This window comes from Triturus cristatus, chromosome 1_2, assembly GCF_964204655.1.
Source record: "Triturus cristatus chromosome 1_2, aTriCri1.1, whole genome shotgun sequence".
Lineage (NCBI taxonomy): Eukaryota > Metazoa > Chordata > Amphibia > Caudata > Salamandridae > Triturus > Triturus cristatus.
The window spans coordinates 509864666-509890659 of record NC_140580.1 but is presented as its reverse complement, the minus strand read 5'-3'; the positions used below and the strand labels follow the sequence as shown (position 1 = coordinate 509890659).

Below are 25994 nucleotides of genomic sequence, written 5' to 3'. Positions count from 1 at the left end.
TCATATTTTGGCATTTAGGGTGAGTTATAATTATTTTAATGTCAGTGCTTTGCCTCTGTCCAAGCAGTCCACATGAAGTCTCTACCTCAGGCATTACCTTGTTTAGAGCAGGCTACATAACCTTTATTTATAGGAAAGTGATTGAGGTATAACCTATTATTTTCACATCTGTATGTGTGCATATGTTAGTAGATATCTGTAAATGTTTCAATATATATATATATATATAACAGGAAAACCTCTACTCCCCATCAGGATAAGAGCACGCACACGAGGACCATTTGGGTGAAGGCCTTTTTATTTAATAAGCCTCCTCCGACCCAGCTTAGATACGCATTTCAGCTGATGCAGCAGCCTTCTTCAGTCATATATATATATATCCTACTGGCGGTCGCCAGTAGGTAGTTTAAGTTAGAACCTAGTTTCCATAGGAAAAGCGTTAGTTGATTTGCTAATAACTTTGGCGACGTTTGATGAATGTTTGCGAAATTCTCCAAAAAAAAGGTCTATCCAGGTCAGCTCCTATCCTGAAAGTTTGGGGGTGATTCTTCAAACGAGGGCTGAGAAAAAAGGGGGGGGGGTCACAAAAAGTTTTTTCTCCATGTTAATTTCCATGGGAAATGTTATTACAGGCTACAGCCCGAACTGCTGAACAGAAATACACCAAATTTGGCAAAAAGGTAGAGCTTGGTTCAGAAAGCAACCTTTTTTTAAATGGTATAAATCCGTTCATTAGTTGCTGAGAAATTCAAAAAATAAAAGTCAAAAAATCATTTTCCCATAGGAAAGCTTAGGCAAGGCTACAGCCCGAACTGCTGAACGGAATTACACCAAATTTGGCAAACAGGTAGTGCGTGATTCAGAAAGCGACTTATGTTTAAATGGTATAAATCTGTTCAGTAGTTGCTGAGAAATTAAAAAAATAAAAGTTTCGCTATCTGGTGCAGCGGTGGGTTCGCGCACCCTCCCGACCACGCCCTTCACTGTGATTGTGTGCCACGACCACGAGCTTCACTGTGATTGGCTGCCAACACTCCAAACCAGGAAGTGTTGGCAGCCATCTTGTGACTCGCTAGAACCGAGTTACAAGAAAACAGTCGAAAAAAGATTAAAAGAGAAGAAAAGGGGAAAGGGTTGAAACACCCTGACCCCCTAGTCCTGCTCACGTGGTCCCACAAGCACCCAGGCCTAAATTATTTTTTTTTATAAAAAAAAAAGTCAGAATGCGCGTTGGGTGTGCGTATCCGGATTTAAAAAAAAAAATGAAGCGGGGGCTCCCCCACTTCATTTAAATGAGCCCCCGGGTGGACCCGGTTCAGGGGGCAATCCTATAATTATATTGCGGGGGTCTGCGGGGCCTCCGCAGCCCTGGGGACCGCAACTTCCTGTGTAAATTAGGTGCTGGAGGGCACACGGCCCTCCCGCAGCCCCGGGTATTGCCGGGGCTTGTTTTGTAGTTGTTGGAGGGCCTCTGATGCCACCCCAAGTCCCGGGGATCGCCACCCCCCGGGGCTTTAATTAAATATGTAGGGTGGGCCTTGCGGGCTCCCCGAAACCCTGGCGACAACCTCTTCCCCGTGGCTTTAAAAAGAGAGGGAGGGGGGCCACGCGGTCCCCCTCCTGGAGCGCTTGATGGCCCTGGGGACCGCCACGCCCCAGGGCCGGCTCCTGCAATGTCCCAGGGTGTGTGCCCCCGGGACATTGCTGTTTGCTATGACAGGGCAGCATCATGGTTTCCACCCTGTGATAGCAAACCTTGGTTTGCTTCGTTGATGCGAGAGGAGGAAAACCTCCTCTCGCTTCCATAAAGGAAAAGAGAATTGCTTTTGGGCAAGGGAAGCTGTATTTTAGCAGCTCCCGTCGTCCAAAAGCAATGCTGGCTTCTGCAGGAGTTGGGGAGTCGGCGGTCCCCAACAGAGAGGCCAGGCCCCGGGGGATGGGGTTCCCGGGGCCAGAAGTGGCCTGGTAAAGGGGCCACGCGGCCCCCTTCCCCTTTAAAAAAAAATAAAAAAATTGAAAAACGTTTTAAAAAAAAGAACGTTTGGAGTCGCGACCCCCCCCCCCACACACAAACAAATGTGATGGCAACCTTCCGAAATCTGGAACATAACAAATCGGCTGATTGATTATACCAATCAAGATGCATGTGAGGTTGGACAAATGAGAATGACAGTCATCTATGCATTTACATATAAAACATTTTATTTACACAAAACAACCAGTAGGTACAGCCATGGCGTATCATCCCTTGACAATCTGTGAATCACAGCCTGCAAGACAAAAAGTAAGATAAGATTGTGTGTTATGCTTCCATCCAAGGAGAGAGAGAGATCGAAAGAGAGAAAAAGTGAGAGAGAGAGAGAGCGAGAGAAAGAGAGAGAGAGAGAGAGAGAGAGAGATGAAGAGAGAGAGAAAGAGTGTGAGAGAGAAAGGAAGAGATGGAGAGAGAGAGTGAGTGAGTTCTGACACTGCAGACAAAATCCTCACAGCTCACCTTTCCGCCACCGGTGTGTCTCCAACCATGTGCCGGGACATACTGCAGCCCTCAAGCTCACTCATCTGAAACATAGTATAGAATCTGTAATGGCAGAGTACATACGACTGCACACGCCTTTATCGCTGTCCCGCCCCTGTGCACACAGGCTGCTGCACACCATCCACTCCTATCACTCAGAGGTGTCTGCCCATCCCTGCGCACCCAGGCCTCACTGCTCACCTTCCACCACCTGCGTGTAGAAAAGAGGGCCCACCACGTGCCGCTGCAAACCTGAAGCCCAGGGCCCGCGGCAGGGCACCCTCCACATCATGCAGCCCCACTCCGCAGGCCATCAGCTCTCACATTTGGTGCTGCGTCTTGATTTTGCCATGGCAGAGGACATGCCAGTGCACCCGCCATCATCGCAATTTGCACACCCGCTCAGCCCTTGCGGTGCCACTAACTCTGTGACCAGCGAGGCCACGCCACGCCACGTGGCGGTAGGCCCCCGCTGTCCGATGGCTCAGGCCTACACTGCGGTCCAGCAGGGCACACAAAACCTGACCTGTCCGAACCGCCGGGACGGGGCATCATCGCAGGCTGCACACCTGCTCAGCACTTACAGTGCCCCTACTTCAGTGCACCAAAAGTCACCGTCCCTTGGCGGTGAGCCTGTGCCAGCTGCAGTGCATCCGGTGCCAGCAATTCTGAAATGGCATAGAGCACGTGCACCCGGTCTTTTTTATTGGCAGGGTCACGTGTCCTGTAACATCTGTGCTTGATGGGTGTGGTGTGGGTGAAAACCAGCTGTGAGGGAGTGGCTGTTGCGTACTGACAACTAGACCTGTGATCAGCAGATCACTACAATGAAAACGTGGGCCATGTAGTGTTGTCGTCCCTCCCTTTAAGTGTAAGCAGAGTGGGCTGGCCTGGCATATGCCAGTCCTGCGTGAGGCTGTGAATAATGTCTCCGGAGCTCTGGGCGTGGTTCCATCCTGGGTTGTATGAGCAATCAACTGATGCAGGTGTCCCTGTTGTAGTGCTGCCGCCACCCAGGCCGCAAGCGCCAGTGTGTCACCCTGTGACCCAAGTCCCACAACATGGCCAACATGGAAGGTAGGGGGAATCATTGACCCTACATCCATCCATACTACCACACATGAAAGATCGTGGACATGACACATCTGTGTGGATATAAATGTTTATTGCACATTCAGTGGAGTGTTGCAGCTGTAGCAATACAGGGCCATGCAAAGCCCAAATTTTGTTTTTTGGCACATGGAGGGCGGCCAATTAGAGGCAAGCTCGTGCTCGGGGGTTAGGCTCCGCCAATATATGTACTTATCCAATCACTCCGCAAATCCCCAAGCAATTATAAATTCACTATACACTCTCCTTGCAGTACTCTAATGATACAGTCTATACACATGTACTTATAAAATTGACCCAGACCAAGTTACATAACCGAAGTTTTCCACACTGCCAGAGGCAACATGGTTGCGTGCGCTGTCCACAGCACAATGTAATGTGGTAGGGTCCAGGGGCATCATGCATACATAATGAACACACGGACACAGTTAGATAGATAGGGGAACTGGGTACGGGTACGCTCGTCCCTTTTTTATTACCAGGGTCACATGTCCAGTGATGTCTGTGCTGGATGCGTGTGGGGTGAGTGTAAGCCAGCCCTCAGGGAATGGTTGGTGCTGGCAACTGGTACAAGCACTGTTAGCAATGTCTTTTGTCTAATGAACTCTGCCTTGTTAAGGCTACGTGGCGATGACTTATGGTGCACAGAGTTACTGGTACCTAAAGCACTCAGCGTGTGTGCAGCCTGCGATGATGCGTGGTCCGGTTGGGCCGCACTGGGAGTAATGTCTCTTGCCTACTGGACTGTCATCTGCAATCGCGACTCGATCTGAATTGTGAGCCCTGCTGTCCGCAGTGTAGATGGAAGGCAGTAGTCAGCGCATACATCGAGGAATGCTTCTTGTCACTTCCTCTTGAGAAAGTCTGAGGATATAGAGTACTATTCTATCTGCAATTAATAAATCATGTCTCAATGTAAAGTGTGAGCTCTGCTGACCGCAGTGTAGGTAACAAAAGATGAAATATGTAATGAATACATTGTCGAAATGTGTAGGTTTCGGGGACGTTATAGTTAATTGCCTACTGGACTCTGAAATTAATGAATCAAGACTGAATTTGAGTTGAGAGCACCACTCACCGCAGTGTAGGCCAGAGGCAGCGGTCAGCAAGGGCCCACAGGCACGTGGCGTAGAGTGGAGCTGCACTATTAGTGGCACAGGAAGAATTCAGTGTGTGCGCAGCCTGCGATGATGCATGATCCGGTCAGGCCACACTGGTAGCAATGTCTTTTGTCTAATTAATTCTGCCTTATTAAGGCTACGTGGCGATGACTTATGGTGCACAGAGTTAATGGTACCTGAAGCACTCAGCGTGTGCGCAGCCTGTGGTGATGCGTGGTCCGGGCAGGCTGCACTGGTAGCAATGTCTGTTGCCTACTGGACTGCGTCATCTGCAATTTCGACTCTCTCTGATTTGTCAGCCCTGCTGACCGCAGTGTAGGCCGGAGGCAGCAGTCTGCAAGGGCCCAAAGGCACGTGGCATTGAGTTGAGCTGCACAGTTAGTGGCACCTGAAGCACTCAGCATGTGCACAGCAAGCGATGATGCGTGATCCGGCCGGGCCGCATTGGGAGTAATGTCTATTGCCTACTGGACTCTGCAATTAATGAATCAAGACTCAATTTGAGGTGTGGGCCGTGCTGTGCGCACTGTAGGCCGGAGGCAGCAGTCAGCAAAGGCCCACAGCCACGTGGCGTTGAGTTCAGCTGCACAGTTAGTGATACTAGAAGCATTCAGCGTGTGCGCAGCCTGCGATGATGCGTGGTCCAGGCAGTCCGCACTGGTAGCAATGTCTTTTGTCTAATGAATTCTGCCTTATTAAGGCTACGTGGTGATGACTTATGGTGCACAGTTAGTGGTACCTGAAGCACTCAGCGTGTGCGCAGCCTGCGATGATGCGTGGTCCGGGTGGGCCGCACTGGGAGCAATGTCTCTTGCCTACTGGACAGCGTCATCTGCAATCGCAACTCGATCTGAATTGTGAGCCCTGCTGTCCGCAGTGTAGATGGAATGCAGTAGTCAGCGGAGACATCGAGGAATGCTTTTTGTCACTTCCTCTTGACAAAATCCTAGGACATAGAGTACAATTCTGTCTGCAATTAATAAATCATGTCTCAATGTAAATTGTGAGCTCTGCTGACCGCAGTGTAGGTAACAAAAGATGAAATATGTATGGAATACATTGTCGAAATGTGTAGGTTTCGGGGATGTTATAGTTAATTGCCTACTGGACTCTGAAATTAATTAATCAAGACTGAATTTTAGTTGTGAGCACCACTCACTGCAGTGTAGGCCGGAGGCAGCGGTCAGCAAGGGCCCACAAGCACGTGGCATTGAGTTAAGCTGCACAGTTAGTGGCACCTGAACCACTCAGCATGTGCACAGCTAGCAATAACTCTGTGGTGCTGGGTTCGCCTGTGTCAAAGAGGCCCGCGGTCTCTGCGGCGGCCTCGTGGCAGGGTGAGGGCCGCTGCTCTGGCAGACGTGTTGGCCTTCACAGAAGTGAACTACGCCCAGAGCCCCGGCCTATTTATTCACACTTCTATGCTGGAGTGGCATACGTTGGACCAGCCCACTCCGCTTCCGGTTCCGCTTACAGGGGGGGACGACACAGCTGCATGACCGAGAGCTTCCCCACTGCCTGAGGTAACATGGTTGCATGCACTGACCACAACACTACAAGCACCAGCAGTATATGTACACATAGAGAGGTCTGTGCTCTGCATAGTGAGGTCTGTCAGGCACATTACCGCTACACCTGACTTTGTATGCATTGTTATTGATGGGTGACTTGCATCCTTCACACATACTTCGTTCCAACATCTACCAACATTCAGCTATTGTGTGGCTGAGGGGCCATGCCGTTTTGGGAAGGTTCTCTGTTCTGCGCTGCCTCGGTGGTAGTAGGGGGGGTGGTCCGAGGGGGAGGTCCTGGGGTGGTGGTGGTGGGTGTTGTGGCCTTCTTGGGTGTCAGCTGCATGCTCAGTAGCTCTATGACATGTGTTGGTCTTAAGATGTGGTTCTGGGCTGGTCTACTTTTTACACTGTAGGTAGTCGTCCTGCTTTACACCAGTAAAAGGCAGATGTTGAAATCCTATTGCTAACGTGGCTTATCGCCTATTTTTGGATCGTATCACCGATTTCGCTGGTCATTCAAGATATCAGGAAGTGGTGTTTTCGTATTATTTTTGCATGGGAACGCCTACTCTGCATATCATTAGCGTTAGTTGTCGCTCTCACTTGTGGCGATTTTTTTTGCGGAAGCTATCGCTGGAAAACTGGTGATATTGGCTGTTTTCACCAGGTTGAGGATGGGACGATAATTTAAAATCACTGAAAAAAACATAGGTTTAATGAACATTATAATTAGAAATTAGGATTTAAAAAACCTTAGAAATTCACTGAAAAAAACATAGGTTTCAGGGACGTTGTAGTTAGAAATTAGCATTTAAAAAACCTTAGAAATTCACTGAAAAAACCATAGGTTTCTGGGACGTTATAGTTAGTTGGACATTTCACTCGTACAAAACCAGAGAAGTTTGGCCGTTATAGTTAGTAGAGCTAACTATATCTCGCGCCCCCGCAATGCACTGCTGATGACATCACATATTAGTTCACTCATGACATGGTCAGTGGCATCACTGATGACATCACTGATGATGACATCCATGTGATAGTTTTATGCACCTCCTCACACCCTAATATAACCTTTGATACACCCACTCTAAAATACAGACTACCATTTTTGAAACCAAAGACAAACCAATAGCAGTTACTACATACCCACTGACTAATTAATAGGTATACACACACATCCATTCATTCACTCATACAGTCAGTCATACATGCAGTCACTCGTCAATACAGCACTATCATATGCACTCATATACCGATACAGACACTCGCACTCTGCCACTCATCTATAGAGTATTGACACACCTAGCTAGTCATGTAAAGAATCAATAACACTGCCATTTACTCACCTATACAGTTATACACACACCACCTCACTCATTTATACAGATACTAACACATACTTACTCTCTTATACAATCACTGACACAAGTACACACTCATCCATACAGGCACTCTCACAATCACTCACTCACATATAGTCATTTATATACTCCAACACTCACATATACTGCCTTTCATGTAGTTACTCACACATATACCACTGAGCCATCTAAACACTCACAAACACACCCATACACCCACTCACCCACCTATACAGCCATTCACAGACACACTCTTGAACCGATACACCCAGTGAATCACCCACTCGCACATCTATTCACAAAGTCCATACACCCCCACTCAGCTACACAAACACTGAGGCACCCATACAGATACTCATGCAACCAATAAATAACCCATTAAGACACTCTTGTAGCTACTCACCAACCCATGCAGCAGCTAACACAACAACAGACAGACTGATACAGACATTCACACAGTTTAGTCACTAACCCATGCATTCAGTAAAACACAATTAATCACTCACTTATACAGTCAGTCACACACCTATTAAATCCTCCACCCAGACACTTATACACCAACTCATTCTTAAATACACCTTGGCAATAACATATATGAAACATATTTAAACTTTACAGAAACACACATTCACTGGATGATGTCATGAGTGATGTCATTTGAGATGTCATCAGTGATGTCTCTGACCATGTCATGAGTGATGTAATATGTGACGTCATCAGTAGTGCATTGCGGGGGCACGAGTTATAGTTAGCTCTACTAACTATAATGGCTGAATTTCTCTGGTTTTGTACGAGTGACATGTCCAACTAACGATAACGTCCCTGAAACCTTCACACACACATATGCCGGGAATCCTTTTTATATCTTATTTTTATATGCATGTTATATTATTATTGCCCAGTTGGTTATACTCCTTTTATGCTCTTTGGAAGAAATGAAAGCTGAGTGAACAGAGACAACAACTCTGTAATACATAGTGCAAAGCATAATGCATTCTCAAATGTTTGCCAACTGTTCATCAACTGATATACATTTTATAAGGGTGGTGCTTTGATTTCTTCCATCTTTCAGGAGATAGAAAGCAATACCAGGAATTTCAAGTGACAGGTATTTAAAGGATAATTATTGGATAATTTCTCCATCAGATCTTGTTTGATAGCCCAAGTCTATTGGTTCTCCTCATCAAATGCTGCACATTTCTCCCAACTGTCACATTTTTAATGGGACTTTTGACATTCAGTTGGTATGTCCTCCAAAAATCGAGTGTTGTATCATTTTGGTGACTGTACATTCCAAAACTATATTAATGTACTCTATATCGTAAAGTAGAAGTTGTTCTGTTTTAGTTATGCCTCCCTAGTAGACATACAACATTTAAATTAAGTAAAGTTATTCCAAATTCATTTCTACAAGATTTGTGAGATGTTTGATTAAAAGTTTGCCAACATCCTAAACTGAAGTAATTTCTATATGAAAATCCTGTGGGTAGATTTTGCAGGAGTAAACTAATGCAAACATACTGTTAGCTGTCATGCTCTCCTGCATATTGTATTGTTATTGCATTTACTACCCCTGACGAGGCAGCACAGAGGCGTTTTTGAGGAAAAGCTGTGTACCAGTTTTATCCGTTCTCAAATACAATTAACTTTCTTAGGGAAATTCACAGTGGGGCACATTCATATACTAAAATGACCAAGAGGTGGATGACTGATTCAATTTAAGGTCAACAGAGCATTTCATTCCTCAGTGCACTATGAAAATCTGATCTTTTGAGAGATTAAGAAAAACGTCACAGATTTGCATAATGTCTTTCTAAAGAATGTTGAATACATCGCTGTTTACAGGCAGAAGCAAAGAAGCTTGAAGATGCATCAACATACTTAAGCTTGCCATCTACCAAAATAGAATTGGAAGAGAAGGGACATTCAGCCACTGGCAAAAGCATGCACAATCTTGGCAGCTGCACGATCAGCAAAGATTCCTTCCAGATTTCCACTCTGGTTTGTTCAACTAAACTAACGCAGAATGGTAAGTTCCTTAAGGATCATGACTTATACAAATGGTAGTGTCTAAGGGAAACATCATCAACATATCTCACAAACATACAACCAGTTATGGCCATATGCAAAACCGATTGTTGTAAGAATTTCACATAAAGAGAGTGGGACAGAGCTTTAATGCACAAAGAGAAGGCCTCCACAATTGCTAGAGTTCCTCAAATTCAACTTAACATACTACATTACACATGTCTCACCCAATATTTTGCACAAAAATAGATCTGACGATACCTTACCTATACACGAAGAGTGGTTTTCAATGGGGCAGCCTTTTTCTATTTTACTTGCACATGCCTTGCAATTACTAGATTCTCTAAGCAAGCAGCCATACGTTTTGCCACCAATGTCAATCTTCCAATTGATCTACAGCCACAGGCATGCCTTCTGTTTATCTTTCTGTTTAAAACTAAAATGGGCATAAGGTCTGCAAAATAGGCACTGATTAGCAAAGTGCATGATAACTATACATTGAATGGATCACGCTCCACTACATAGGAAGACTGGTTCAGAGAAATAGAGAAAAATTGAGGGAATGCAGAGGAGGCAGACATTGAAGGGTGATGAAATGTAGGAATGGGAGTTGTACAAACGAGACCCCCCACACACACAGCTTATGATGTAGATTGATTACATTTGACAAAGTAAGGACACTCACGTTCCATATGTGATACGCTGTAGTGAAATACATTTATGCTAGGAGGGGCAAGGGAAACATTGCACTTCAGTCCACCATGCACTGCTCTAGGCCTGGTGTTGCTTTTGTTTTCCTCCTGTGATTCCATCTTTTTGTAAATTTCCACTCCCCCTCCACGTGCACAAATGTAGGAATTGCCACAATGTGATTAGGACCCCTGGACTGTACATATGAATGATTTTATCCCTAACCTCCATGTCATACAACTTTGTTTTAGAATTTGAACAGAACTGACCTTTCTTTTCTGTTGTCCAGCATGTGGGGCCTAGAGCTAGCACTATTTGATGTTTTCCTTTCTCTTGTTTCACCCAATGACTAATAAACATAGCTTGAAAAAATAACATATCCTGTTCCCTTGTTCACTTAGCCATACACTTATTTTTCAGTTAAAGAACACGTTACTTATGAAAAGTTGCCAGTTGCCAGTGTCAATGAATAATTTGCTGTTCATTTTTACTAAGCAATATATAATATTGTTGCCTTTTGTACAACTAAAGCAAGTTTCATTTTTATATGAAATCAATAGAAATTTCCCCAAAACAGTAGGCTTTCCAGTGTTTCCTCATGCTGTGTTCCAGTAAAAAGTTAGAGTACAATTTCTCTTAACATTGTTTCTGCGTTCCTCAAAAATCTATTCTTTGCAAGCATGCACAAAAAATGTAAGAAAAATAAACCTGTTTATAGAATTGTTACTAAACACTTTTAAACAAATACATAAACAAGAGATCTTTAATCTATAGTTTTGACACTTGGGTTGATTGTGCTATATCCGTTCAGTATCCTATGTTGTAAGCCTTGTTTCTGGATATAATGATAACACACATAAAGTGACAATAACATGTATTGGTATGCATATGAATAGTTGCACAGTATACATGCTTCCATTAAGAAGTCTTCTGTTTCGCATGATCTGATCTTGTTCATTTTAATTTATATTCTCCATCATTGCCTTTTTTTCTTATCTTTGGGTGAAAAATGTTTGTTCCTTTTTTTTTCTAATAATGTTTGTGATGATAAAATGATTTAAATGGCTTGTAGACACTTAATGAATTTCATCAACAGTGATTCATTGTCTTTTTTCGTGCTGCTTTATAGTGGATCTCTTGGGATTATTGAAATGGCGTTCCAACTTAAACCTCCTGCAGCAGAATTTGCGACAACTAATGAAAGTTGATGGTGGAGAAGTTGTTAAGGTAAAAACAAAATAATTTTTTCCTAGGATGTACGACTGAACTCAGAATCAAACTCGAACATTGATTTGGGCTGTATATTCTAAAATATTCAAGGTACTACTTATTAAAAATTAATGCTTGTACTTTTTTCTTTTACTTATCAGTAAACGCTCAAAATGTATAATTGCTAAGCCCTTTATGTTTCTTTTTAATCATGTGCCCATGCTCTCCAAATTGAGTTTCAAGTGTGGGAATCAAGCTTTGTAAATCTCAGTCTTCAGACACCTTAAATATCTTCAGCTATTACATATAAAACTGTGTTCTCTTTTCAACCTCTGTGAACAGTATCACTGTTGAGGGGCTCCAGCACCGTCTCATGATGGTGGTTAAGAAATGAAGGAAGGATAATGTCAAGCGAGCATAATCAAGTGGATAATGCCTCATTCTCTTATGTTTCTTCTTACCTAGTGGGTTTGATTTTTCCAACTGGTTCACACTGGATAAAAATTGCCTCAATGCAACAAATTTGACTGTCAACACCAGAGTCTTAACTATGGTGGCAGTTTAAGAAAATATGCGAGATATCAATGATTTACAAAATGTGCTTTTGTTTGCTCCTCTTGTTAGTTGCATCAGGCTCCTTTCCCGTTGTTCGAAGACTCTGTGGCTTGTGGGTGATCATTTAAAGACTGTGTGGTTTATGGATGATAGTACGACAGTTCCCTATATTGAACCTTTTCTCAGCTGGCATATCAATCTTGGGGATCTTTTGTCTTGTTGGCCAACTCATTTTGGGAGTGAGGTAAACCAAATATAGCTACAAAAATAGTCAAGTTCCAGGTGAACTGCTGGATTTCCTTAAAACCCTGAGTAAACAAGTTGCCAAAAGAGCCTCTTTTAAGAATGAGACATAGCATAATCTGCACAATTAAATCTCCTTTATATGGCAGTTCTGTGTAAAATAGTATAGGGGGATTTTCTTATAAATAATTCACACTGCCTACATTCACACAGTATAGACTTACATTAGAATGCACATCAGCTTTGCTACAAAAAGAAGTATGGTCCATAAAAGTATGAACACAATTAAAAAAAACAATTACAGTTGAATAATCGCATGGAATATGGCGCCTGTTTGTATATAAGTACAAGGTGCAAATTTAGCTACAAACCAATGAAACCACTACATAGAAGAGATGGATGAAAAAGAATGGGAAACCAAGTTGAGGTGGCATAAGGTCTCTTGGGTAGAGGTCTTTTAAGGTAATGTGAAATTTGCACATGATGTGATAAGGAAGCGGACCAATGTCATAACCGGAGCATGGAGGAATATTCCTTCAAAATTCTTCCAACCTTTATTCAGACACGGTACGTATGTAAAATACTCTCCAGGGCAATGAGATGGGAAACTGGGATAAATCAAAGCAGAGAGTTGCTTCCATTAAGATAAGAAAATAACCAATGTTTGGATAGCAGTCAGAAGTAACTCTGCAGAGCAGGGTGAGTTGGCACCCACCAGTTTGTGTCTTCTTTGCAATGTGGGTCTTGAAGCTCAAGCTGGTACTAGAGTAGACATGGTCCTGGCTGAAAGTTGTTGACTGAAGCCATCAATCTTCATTGTAGATAGCCTACCTTCTTTTTGCTTGTTATCACTAGAGATCAACATGTGCCATCTTCAAGGGTAGATCTTGAAAATGTATCTGTTCACCGTGCTCCCCTGAATGTATATTGATATGTGGAATTTTAACTTCCAAACAGATAAGACCTGCTATTGTTGTACCAACGATATCTGCGCCTTCGTAAAATGTGAAAATGGGCTGAGAAGCATTGTTATGTGAAGTAACTGCATTGCGTCAAAGTGCTTATGTTCCATTTTTACCTAAAATATATTTTTAATACCTTTTTAACAAAATTACCAAAACATAATTTGTAAAGTGTATAGTTAATAAAGTATTGTAGAATCTATGGAAATTTCCGATGTTTATTATCTACACTGTAATGATGACTCGGAAAGAACTCTTAAGACATATCAGCCAATCCACCAGAGCTTCATCTTTCACAAATAAACCTTCTAATTTCCATTCATTAGTTTTTGAAGCCCAAGCAACTCACATCTCTGCTATATCTTCTAACCAATTCAACACTTGGAGATCTCTCCTTTTTGCATAGGAAATGGTACTTTTTACAATGTAAAGTGATTTTAAAATTATGACCTGTTTATAGCATACCTTCAAACATACCTAAACATACCAAAAGCAATAGCATCACAAAGGATGTCATGCCTGTATAAAGGTATGCTAGGTAGATAGGAATTAATAATCAGCAGGACTGGCGCATACAAAAAAAGTCCAGAATAGAGAATCGAAAATATTCAAGCTTAAAGTCAGGTCAGGATGCACTAGGTAGAAGTAACTGCAAATTAGGGTGGGTACATAAATAGATGGATACTGTTCTATTTGTCTTACTTAAAATTACAGTTTTTAACCTATTTGCTTTTCTTAAAAGGACAAATTCTTATTTGAGAATGGGAGTCTACATTTATTTTCAAACCATAAATGCTATCATTATGAATGCTCAAAACTTTTCAACAACATTCACAACAGCATTAAAAATCTATCTAAAGTGAAACATTTTAAAGTTAGAATTCAAAACATATGTGCATCCAGTTGGTGGAAATTTGAATGTCCCAACATCGTCCGCAAATTTCGCACACCTGAAGAACACTCATTAACTGTGCATTTTTAATACTTTTTTTTATAATCAATTCTTTATTGTTTTTCAACAGTGCCCCCTCCCTCCCTTATGCCCCTTCCTGAACCATCCCTCACGGTGTCTCCTCCGATCAGTGGGCATCTCCATTAACATTCACCAACTCATAGTATTCCCACTATGTATGTTTGCATGTTTCTTGTGGCTTCCTCTGGCCTGATAAATAGGTTCCTCCTGTTGCCAACGCCAGTTCATTGCTGCTTTCCATTCTGACAGTGTGGGAGGATTTGGGCCCTCCATCTACACTCAGTGTCTCTCTTAGCCTGCACCATTTTCATCCCCACCACTATGCACTCATCTCTCATGCCTAGTAGATCTTCCAGTTACCCGAATAATGCCACTCTTGGGGCTCAGATTAATATGCCTCTTCAGCACTGGGGTTAGTGTTTTGGCAATCAGGCTCCAGTACCTGGCAATAACATGGAATTTACATGTTATATGCAACAAATCTGCCTCTGGATGTGCACACTGGCAGCAGGGTTCAGGGAGCTTACTGGCATGCTAGAAGTGTTGTGGTGTAAAATAGGTTGTGTGTAGGTAGTGCAACTGGATTAGCCGGAGCCTGGAGGATATTGTAATTTCACAGGGTGCCATGCCTGCTTCCCTCTAGTCTGCATCAGCCAGCCTACCAATTTTTGGTATAAAGACTGAAATTTGTCCAGTGCGTACTTATGAGCATTTGGTATATCCCAGTCACTCTGCCTCAGCTTAGACTACCCATCATCCTCTGGGCCTCCACCAGGCTGTATTCTGGCATGTCGGAGAGCCTTGAGTGATTACTGGCTAGTATGCTTTTTTAATAATTTAGTTTGTGTGATATGCTAGGTAGCACAGCAAGGAATGATTTCTTTGGAATCCACATGTTCCAGGTTTCCAACCCTAAATAGTTATTGAAAGTCCTTGTACCAGTAGGAGAATCTTTTCTTTTGATTTCCTTTCATATGTGCATATTTTGGAAATCACTTATTGTTAGCCAATCATACAGAATTCACTAACCAATTAATGCCCATCTATGAAGTTTTCAGTAGGGTTTTGATATTCATGAATTGGAAATCCACTGGTCATTAGTTAACTTTCAGAAAATATACTCTTTTTGAAAGCATTTCTCAAAACAGTAACTTCAAAGAAACACCTTTTGAGTTCTGATGCAGATGCTTCGTATAGTATAAACAATCAAATCTTACACTCAATGAGTTCTGTGAACAGTGGTATCAATCACCATTCAGTTAGCACACACACACATTCAGTTGTATTTACATATTGTGTTACAATGTACAGTGATAGGCAAGATGGATTGTTCAATGACAGTAAAACTAATACAATACAGATTTCTCTCAAGCCACCTATTTTCAGTACCCCAAATGTTTGTCTTTGCTTTCTCAGAGATTAGTTAACCTTATTGGATATGAGATGTTTGTACTGTGCTGCTCTGTACAAAGATTTATCACCATGCATATATTAATCACCCCCTTTTGCTTCTACTGATAGACGCCAACTAACACATTTATATTTTTGCTAATCAACATTAAGTGATTGTGATTGTTATTATCTACACTACACGAATATTCAATATAATTCGATAATGTTCTCAGATCACAATTTTGAATATTATAAACCAAAAACATAGTTGAATGCTCTCTCACTTCTGATCTTTATAAAAATAAATGAAACTATCATGCAGAATAAACTCTTACATTTTAAATGGCTAGCTTTCCATCAAACCTGTCTGTACACTTACTGCTTATAAATCATTTCTAATGGAAACTCAAACTCTAATTCAATTTAAGTATTCTGAAATATCTCTTAAGAACCACTTGGCTAGGAGAAGTGTGTCTCTTAAGAACCACTTTGCTAGGAGAAGTGTATTTCCTCATTAAAGCACGCATTTCTGAATGGTAGTGTCAACCATTCAAATGCGGTGGCTCTTTGAGAAGCCATGGCAAACAATTATGCTTACTTCCTTATAGCTTCCTGATGCCTTACTGGTACAGACTGCTGAATTAGTTTAAGTAAAATTAGATTCTTTAAAAAATGTTCCTCCTACTTTCAGATGACCTCCTTGCCGCGAGTCAATGGTAATATCTCCTGAATCCGATCAGCCTCTATATGATAATTAACTTTCACTGCCATCCAAATCCTCTGCTGTTTTCCAGGAAATAAAGATCATTCTTCCTCTTCTATACATGGTCTCTACAAAACTTTACTCTAAGCTTTGCACAAGACAATTGTATTACTTTCATTCTTGCCCACAGGAAAATCTCTCTTTTTCTTCTCTCACTACTGATTACGCCCCCATAGGTAAAAATTGTCTGAGAATATGATCCACTTGCATTGGTCTTTGAACTACAGGGCTGGATTTCAATCACCAGAGAGGAGTACTTGCCAGAAATGTATCTTACTTGAAAGAACACTTCCACTAATAATCAAGCAATACTGGGCAAGTCCAAATTTACGTGTGAAAGATGCTAGTTCAATTCCAAATTGGAACCAAATCTACATCAATACATTCCAAAACCCATTGTGTCATCTCTACAATTAAGATTGTATCTGTTTGAAAATACCTGTCTTGGTATATAAAGTGGGTTGTATATGTACTTTAACAGTCTTATGTAATACACCAAACATGTGCTGTTATGGGGGCTCCCAGCATACCAACTTAAGAGACTCTGGTTGGTGCAAAATGCCTCTCTTAAATCTTCAGAAATATATCCACATTCGTCTGCACATTAAGGATTTGCATTCTAGGGGCTTGTGATGGTTCATAGAGCTTATTATTAATATGGCCAATACTGTTTGGCCAACAGACTCCATACACTTCCTTCCAGCAAGATCTCTGTGTTCTTCAGATGCCTTTTAGGCTGTTGTGCCAAAAACCAGGAAGAAGAAATGGTGCGGTTCATCTTTCTCAGCCCTTGCAGCCTCTAGCTGGAATGCTCTTCCCCTCCATCTACGGGCCACTACAGATGAGTGCCTTTAAATGAAGCACAAATACCTGGCTGTTCAATTTGGCCTTCAATACTCAATCTTCCTCTGGCTAGTGGTTACTGGACCTTAGCGCTGGGACACTCATTCAAGTAGCCCTGTACTCTACAAAAAAACAAATAATAATAATAAAAATAGACTCTCATTGGTAGATTTATTGATCTGTTCATACAAATTTTTAAATCTAGGTTAATTAGAGATCATTTTCTCACAGTGGACTGCCTTTCCATCCATAGATTTCTAGACATTTCAACATGTCCCCCATATGCGGAATGTGGGAAATTTGTAGTTTTGTTTTTTTATCAAACTTGAAGTCTCTATTATCACATTTCATTCTATTGCCACACTTCATGATGTTTAAAGAAAGAGTTGAGTGACAGTCATAGGAATATCCACCCTATACTTTTTACTTCTTGCAGGTCAACCTTTACCCACTATGCGCTTACATGAGTTACTGTTAGATTCCACACATCCAAATCCAAAACATGCTTTCAAACATTTTTTTTATGCAGCGGCAAATGTACTCATTTTCTTTCAACTGCAAGTAAGACAGTAGCTCATTTGTTTGAGGCAAACTTGGCAAATCATTTTTCTGCTTGCAACCTGGGCGTGTCGGCCCATTTTATACAACTTGTTCCCTTTACCATTTTATTTTCCATATTTCAGAAATCAATTAATATTAGTACATATTAATTTGAATATTTCATATATGCAATTCACTAATTAACCACCAATTTATAGAGTATTAATACTTTCCATTTCTTCTAGCTACATCTAATTCTGGGGGCAATGGCGTTTGGACCAGTACTTTAATTAGTGACGTAATCAAGTGGATTTCACATTTTATTTCTAACATAATACATTAATTGAAGAAAGTGGGTTTCGTATTTCTAATGTAGGCTGCAATTAAAATGAAAATAATCGAATTTTACATTTCTGGTCTTCAAGGCTGTACAAAAGATTGCAAACGCGATTTCATATCTCCTACAAACCCTACAAATCAAGTCGGATTAAACTGATGTATTAAATATGAGAGCACCAAGGGCTCAGGCATTACTTTAGAGCAAAAAGACTTGAAATGAGTCAAGAAGCCCTGTAATATCCCACATGTCGGAAGAAGTCATGGTTCTGGAGAATTAGTTTGTGCCCTTTCCCATTTGGCCCTACCAAAAAAGACAAGAAAAATGGAAGAACGAAGGTACATTCAATGTTTAACTCTAGAAGAGTTGTACACCAAGCATGTGATCAGAACCTCCATCTCTGAAAAGGACATCAGTCTTGTTAGGAGAAGGGATCATTACAAAGAGTGACATTAGGAAGGCCAGACCAATCTTGGAGGAATGTATCTAAAGCATCAACTTTTTGTTTGGGGTGCCAGTTGAAGTAGAGTTGACCTTGATTGTTTTAGCTCAAAGCCTTCTAGAGTGATGTTCACTTGCCACCAGTTCCTGCAGGCCCTTGTGAGTGGTCTCAAACCTCCTTTCTGGTGTCCGCCATGATTAAACTTCTACATAAAATCCAAAGATAGACATGCCATCCCTGTTATGGATGTTGGATAAACACCAAAGATTTTTGTCTTGAGCATTTTGTTTAGGGCCTAATGATCGGAGTTTGAAAGACCCTCTCAAAGATTAAACCCCTTAAAGAACGATAGTGTTTGATAATGGAAATTAAATTGGAAAATGTTCTGAATAGGGACTGGATGCCTAAAATATGTACAAATTTCCTTAGCTCAAGAGAGAGAGAGAGAGAGAGACAGAGACTTCACAGAAGAAGGGAGACCCTTCTGCTTTTTTCCATTACCAGAAGCCTACTATGATTTTCTTCTGTTCGGTGCCTGCTGGCATTTCCTAATTTTCCAGCATCTTCTGTACAATATGAAGGCCCTTCCACAACTTCCATGTTGCAGAAATTAAAGAGGCTGCAGGCAACAGTGGATTGAGTACATTCACTTTAGTGATTTTTTTTAATGCAAATAGTAACACAAATATGCAATATTATTGCTCATGTGTGAGATTTCTTAATAAAGCAATTAATTAACCACAATGTGTTTACCTCTTTTTTTTCTCAAAAGTGGCATATGTTCTTTACTGATAACTAAATCTTTCTCTCCAGTTCTTGCAGGATACACTAGATGCACTTTTTAACATCATGATGGAAAATTCAGAGTGTGAAACATTTGACACACTAGTATTTGATGCTTTGGTAAGCAATCTAATGTATTTTCCTTAACCTTAACAGCATTAATTGAATTTTCATTTGATTTATATAAATCCATTATATGCTCTTTAATTGCAGGATCTTCTAAATACCCACTAAAATTAGACTCGAACTGTGTTTTTTATTTATGCAGTACCAACTTCTTTTATAGTTTATTTTAACATTTGCTTAGCTCCAGGTGGATGTCAAAAGTACTGTATGAATGCATTGAGCCTGAGTTGAGGAGAGAGATTTTATTAATGGAAACTGTTCTAAATGACTTGGCAACTCTCACCCTACTAAATCTCTGAAGGATAGCATTAGTGTGTTTTTGAGGGGCTTATATTTCATAGGTTTCTGATTTCACATTTGAAGATTGTATCATTATCTTTGTTTTAAATAAATCACCCTTTTACTTCTCTCAGATTCTGCCTAGTGAAAGAAATAGATTTTTATATGAGAACTGAGTTTTTAATGCACACAGTATCCCCTAACACGGATAATGTTAAAAAAAAAAAAATGAAACTGGAAAATGATCGAATCTTTTTATGGTGATGGTGGGAAACTGTGTGGACTGTTAATTACGATTACACAACATTGTAACCGTGTTCCTGTTAAGTTATCTCTTCAAATGTGTAGACAACACCTTGGACCACTTTCACAATTTTAAATTCCATGAGCAACATAAAAGTACGGGATGAGAAAAATGTACTGTTTGGGCATGTGCAATTGTTCAAATTACTTATGCGCTCGAGCAAATTGTGCTGCATGTGAATAACTAAAACTGCATGCAGGCGGGCCAAAATCTTTCTTACATGGCATATCCTGGGTTGTGACTGGCACATGTGCAAAAACACAGTGCAATGTAAAACTTGTGGGTTGTTTCTAGTCAAAATGGATATCATGTTTTTGTAATCTAGATCACTCAATTTCTCGCTCATCTGAGAGTGAATTAGTTTGAAATCTTTTTAGATGTCAAACCAGGCAATTTGTCATTGATTCCCAATTTTCAGCAAAATAAAAAACTGTATTAACAGCCAAGCAGAACCATTCATTAAGCTAATGTTCAATAGATTGTAATTGCACAGTTCTAATTGATAATTGCTGGTTGTCTCGTTTTCTCAGTATACAGGTTTTACGTTGTAGAATGTTAAGAACTTTATCTTACAAAAAAAAAAAGGATTTATGGGCACCGTGCCTTCACGTGGGCCTTAGAAGCTACTGATTACTAGTGTGTATCAGTGGAAACCTATGTAATATTTTTCTTTTTAAGTGCCATGGTGGCATAGGTTTCACTCTAGTAAATAGATTAACGTATTATAATGCACAGATGGATTGACAATATCGTTTCTGTGCATTAACACAGTCCCATACAGAAGTGCTAATGCATTCTATGACTATTGGTGTGTAAGATTACAATTCTTTTGCTTATTGGAGTGGTGGGAGTGGGAATTAAATCCTTGGATTTTCTGAAGCTTAAACTTTTAAGACCATATGGCTGTAGATACACATGTTGTGCATACTCCTTCCATCTAGTGTTGGGTTTGGGCATTGCTGGTTGTTTTTCTTCAAAGACATTTTGAGTCAGGCAATATTTTGTGACTCCTCCCTTAGTCCACAATGCACATAGGCACTGACTTCACCATTGGATCATGATTTTTGCCATCTTGTTTGTACGATGGCGGTTTTCCAATACCTTTCTCAGGCCTAAAGGTTTGTTAACTTCAAAATCGATGATCAATAACAATCTTTGGTATTCCTCGAATAACTGTGGATGATGGAATTGAGGCAAAAGAAAACTATGCAATGGTGTAAAGACTCAGTCGAGTTTTTGTCGATCCCCAGCAGAACAATTTTGAAAATGTGTGGCAGGGATAGGGTGATGGAACAAGCACCCTTCCGTTTTTGTGCACTGTGCAATGCTAAGTACCCTTGGGCTGACCACCACAGCATATACATTCTTTCTATCCCCGAGCATATCGAAGCCTCCTGCAAGTCCTGCATTGCCTTTAAGTGCAAAAATAGAAGGGAAAGACATTTGGTGCACCTAAAGATGCAACAACAGTCATCCGCTAAGACGTGGGATAACTTTGTGCAAAGGTTGGTCGCACACTGCTCGTCACACCAGCAAGTTGCCCCAAGGAACTGTGGTAAATGTAGTGGCGACGGCGAGTACGCCTATGCCACGATGTATAAAGAACAGTATGTGTTGCGTTAGCCATCCCTGGACACGTGTTTCGAGGTAGTTGCCTCTCGTCAGCAGGGAGCAGGTCAGTGTAAGGGGTGCCGCGTGGACTGCCAAAATGTAATTAAAACAGGTCAAGTACCTCTCATGGCGCGCAGGTGCAGATCCAAGGCTCGTCAGCCCGTTGGCTCAAGGGAGCCGTAATAAATTGTGCAAAGGTTGGTCGCACACTGCTCGTCACACCAGCAAGTTGCCCCAAGGAACTGTGGTAAATGTAGTGGCGACGGCGAGTACGCCTATGCCACGATGTATAAAGAACAGTATGTGTTGCGTTAGCCATCCCTGGACACGTGTTTCGAGGTAGTTGCCTCTCGTCAGCAGGGAGCAGGTCAGTGTAAGGGGTGCCGCGTGGACTGCCAAAATGTAATTAAAACAGGTCAAGTACCTCTCATGGCGCGCAGGTGCAGATCCAAGGCTCGTCAGCCCGTTGGCTCAAGGGAGCCGTAATAAATTGTGCAAAGGTTGGTCGCACACTGCTCGTCACACCAGCAAGTTGCCCCAAGGAACTGTGGTAAATGTAGTGGCGACGGCGAGTACGCCTATGCCACGATGTATAAAGAACAGTATGTGTTGCGTTAGCCATCCCTGGACACGTGTTTCGAGGTAGTTGCCTCTCGTCAGCAGGGAGCAGGTCAGTGTAAGGGGTGCCGCGTGGACTGCCAAAATGTAATTAAAACAGGTCAAGTACCTCTCATGGCGCGCAGGTGCAGATCCAAGGCTCGTCAGCCCGTTGGCTCAAGGGAGCCGTAATAAATTGTGCAAAGGTTGGTCGCACACTGCTCGTCACACCAGCAAGTTGCCCCAAGGAACTGTGGTAAATGTAGTGGCGACGGCGAGTACGCCTATGCCACGATGTATAAAGAACAGTATGTGTTGCGTTAGCCATCCCTGGACACGTGTTTCGAGGTAGTTGCCTCTCGTCAGCAGGGAGCAGGTCAGTGTAAGGGGTGCCGCGTGGACTGCCAAAATGTAATTAAAACAGGTCAAGTACCTCTCATGGCGCGCAGGTGCAGATCCAAGGCTCGTCAGCCCGTTGGCTCAAGGGAGCCGTAATAAATTGTGCAAAGGTTGGTCGCACACTGCTCGTCACACCAGCAAGTTGCCCCAAGGAACTGTGGTAAATGTAGTGGCGACGGCGAGTACGCCTATGCCACGATGTATAAAGAACAGTATGTGTTGCGTTAGCCATCCCTGGACACGTGTTTCGAGGTAGTTGCCTCTCGTCAGCAGGGAGCAGGTCAGTGTAAGGGGTGCCGCGTGGACTGCCAAAATGTAATTAAAACAGGTCAAGTACCTCTCATGGCGCGCAGGTGCAGATCCAAGGCTCGTCAGCCCGTTGGCTCAAGGGAGCCGTAATAAATTGTGCAAAGGTTGGTCGCACACTGCTCGTCACACCAGCAAGTTGCCCCAAGGAACTGTGGTAAATGTAGTGGCGACGGCGAGTACGCCTATGCCACGATGTATAAAGAACAGTATGTGTTGCGTTAGCCATCCCTGGACACGTGTTTCGAGGTAGTTGCCTCTCGTCAGCAGGGAGCAGGTCAGTGTAAGGGGTGCCGCGTGGACTGCCAAAATGTAATTAAAACAGGTCAAGTACCTCTCATGGCGCGCAGGTGCAGATCCAAGGCTCGTCAGCCCGTTGGCTCAAGGGAGCCGTAATAAATTGTGCAAAGGTTGGTCGCACACTGCTCGTCACACCAGCAAGTTGCCCCAAGGAACTGTGGTAAATGTAGTGGCGACGGCGAGTACGCCTATGCCACGATGTATAAAGAACAGTATGTGTTGCGTTAGCCATCCCTGGACACGTGTTTCGAGGTAGTTGCCTCTCGTCAGCAGGGAGCAGGTCAGTGTAAGGGGTGCCGCGTGGACTGCCAAAATGTAATTAAAACAGGTCAAGTACCTCTCATGGCGCGCAGGTGCAGATCCAAGGCTCGTCAGCCCGTTGGCTCAAGGGAGCCGTAATAAATTGTGCAAAGGTTGGTCGCACACTGCTCGTCACACCAGCAAGTTGCCCCAAGGAACTGTGGTAAATGTAGTGGCGACGGCGAGTACGCCTATGCCACGATGTATAAAGAACAGTATGTGTTGCGTTAGCCATCCCTGGACACGTGTTTCGAGGTAGTTGCCTCTCGTCAGCAGGGAGCAGGTCAGTGTAAGGGGTGCCGCGTGGACTGCCAAAATGTAATTAAAACAGGTCAAGTACCTCTCATGGCGCGCAGGTGCAGATCCAAGGCTCGTCAGCCCGTTGGCTCAAGGGAGCCGTAATAAATTGTGCAAAGGTTGGTCGCACACTGCTCGTCACACCAGCAAGTTGCCCCAAGGAACTGTGGTAAATGTAGTGGCGACGGCGAGTACGCCTATGCCACGATGTATAAAGAACAGTATGTGTTGCGTTAGCCATCCCTGGACACGTGTTTCGAGGTAGTTGCCTCTCGTCAGCAGGGAGCAGGTCAGTGTAAGGGGTGCCGCGTGGACTGCCAAAATGTAATTAAAACAGGTCAAGTACCTCTCATGGCGCGCAGGTGCAGATCCAAGGCTCGTCAGCCCGTTGGCTCAAGGGAGCCGTAATAAATTGTGCAAAGGTTGGTCGCACACTGCTCGTCACACCAGCAAGTTGCCCCAAGGAACTGTGGTAAATTTTGTCGATCCCCAGCAGAACAATTTTGAAAATGTGTGGCAGGGATAGGGTGATGGAACAAGCACCCTTCCGTTTTTGTGCACTGTGCAATGCTAAGTACCCTTGGGCTGACCACCACAGCATATACATTCTTTCTATCCCCGAGCATATCGAAGCCTCCTGCAAGTCCTGCATTGCCTTTAAGTGCAAAAATAGAAGGGAAAGACATTTGGTGCACCTAAAGATGCAACAACAGTCATCCGCTAAGACGTGGGATAACTTTGTCGAACAAGACCCACTCTATGTTGAGAGAGAGGAGGCAGCACCGGCTTATACGCTGATGTCCAGCCCACTGACTATCTTTAAGTGCCTCTTAATTGGGGAAACTTGAGGGAACACCTTCAGCAGTACCGCCTGTGGAATCTATAAAAACAACAAGGTCCACGAGTATTACCCTGCCGCAGAGCCCTACTCTAAAACCTCACTCATTTAAACACCTTAGTGCCTAATCACTGCTCCCAAAAGGAGTTGGACATCCTGCCCTGAACCCTCAAAAAATAAAGCCCCAATATGACATGCACCTTTGCCTTTGGGCTCCAGTCAACACCAAGACAAGGCGTTGGAGCCAAGCTGGCTCCCAAAGAAAGGAGTCAAACAAAAACCATGAAGGCCAACAATGCTCCACCTCAAGAGCCAGTAACAGACCCTTGGCACCACAATGGGAGACCTCCGAGGCAGCCATTCTTGAAAGGCAAGCCGAACTGAAAATACATTTTATCTACTTCAACAATGGAAAGATTTCAGTAAAGCTGCCTCAAGAAATAGTTTCTCGTAATTGGCCTCCAATCCCCAAGAAGAAAAGAGTCCCATAAAAAGAAGAGCAAACCTTTGAGGAACCTCAAATCCAGTGCCTAAAAGGAGCAAGAATAAACCCACAAGCCCTCCTCCATATCCTTATGCACCTAAAATGTCACCTCCACCATGCCCACCATCTTTCTTGCCTTACCACACCCATATTCTCAACCCCCTCCACTTTTACTAGCGTCTCCAGAGGGATCAGTTCACTCTTCCTCTGACACTGAAAGTAACTAGGGGAAGGAAGGCCCATATGTTCAACCTGCGGGGGTAGGAGCTGAGGATGATTCGTGGGATGGCTAGCATGTTGATCAACAAGACAAACCAGACCTAGAACATGGCTTGCCATCATAAGGTTGAGATCACACCATTCAAGATGAAAATTACTTTAAGGTAGCAGAACGCTCAAAGACTGAATGCACAGTTCAGTTTCTACAAATTGTCATGCGCTTCCTCCGGACAGCTCCGAAGAACTTTAAGGATCCCATCGGAACCAAGGTGGTTACAACCAGAGTAGAGAGAAAGGTTAAGGAATCTCCTAACAGCCCTATCTCCATTAGAGGGCAAGTGCCCCCCAGATTCCCTTGTGGTAAATATTGCAAGAATGCGGGCATCCACCTAAGTAACAGGGGACGCCCCCTTCAGTGTAAGGAGAGTAGGCATTTTGATGCTACTAGCAAAAGAATTGCAGTACAGGCAGCTTACTCAGTGGCAAACAGTCAGCTCTGTAGGTTTATTCTAAAGATACAAGTATCATTGGAAGGAAATGGAGGCCCTGGTAA

At 42.9% G+C, this 25994-nt stretch overlaps 1 protein-coding gene across 2 annotated transcripts in view; it reads left to right on the top strand.

Annotated features, from left to right (window-relative positions):
* The window catches only part of DOCK1 (dedicator of cytokinesis 1), a 1163810-nt gene that overhangs the window by 208234 nt on the left and 929582 nt on the right, over positions 1-25994 (top strand). For both annotated transcript variants that reach the window (XM_085606236.1, XM_085606235.1), the window contains exons 18-20: positions 9467-9650; positions 11469-11566; positions 19412-19501. In XM_085606236.1, the coding sequence (XP_085462362.1) occupies positions 9467-9650; positions 11469-11566; positions 19412-19501 (372 nt within the window). The remainder of the gene's footprint in view (positions 1-9466; positions 9651-11468; positions 11567-19411; positions 19502-25994) is intronic.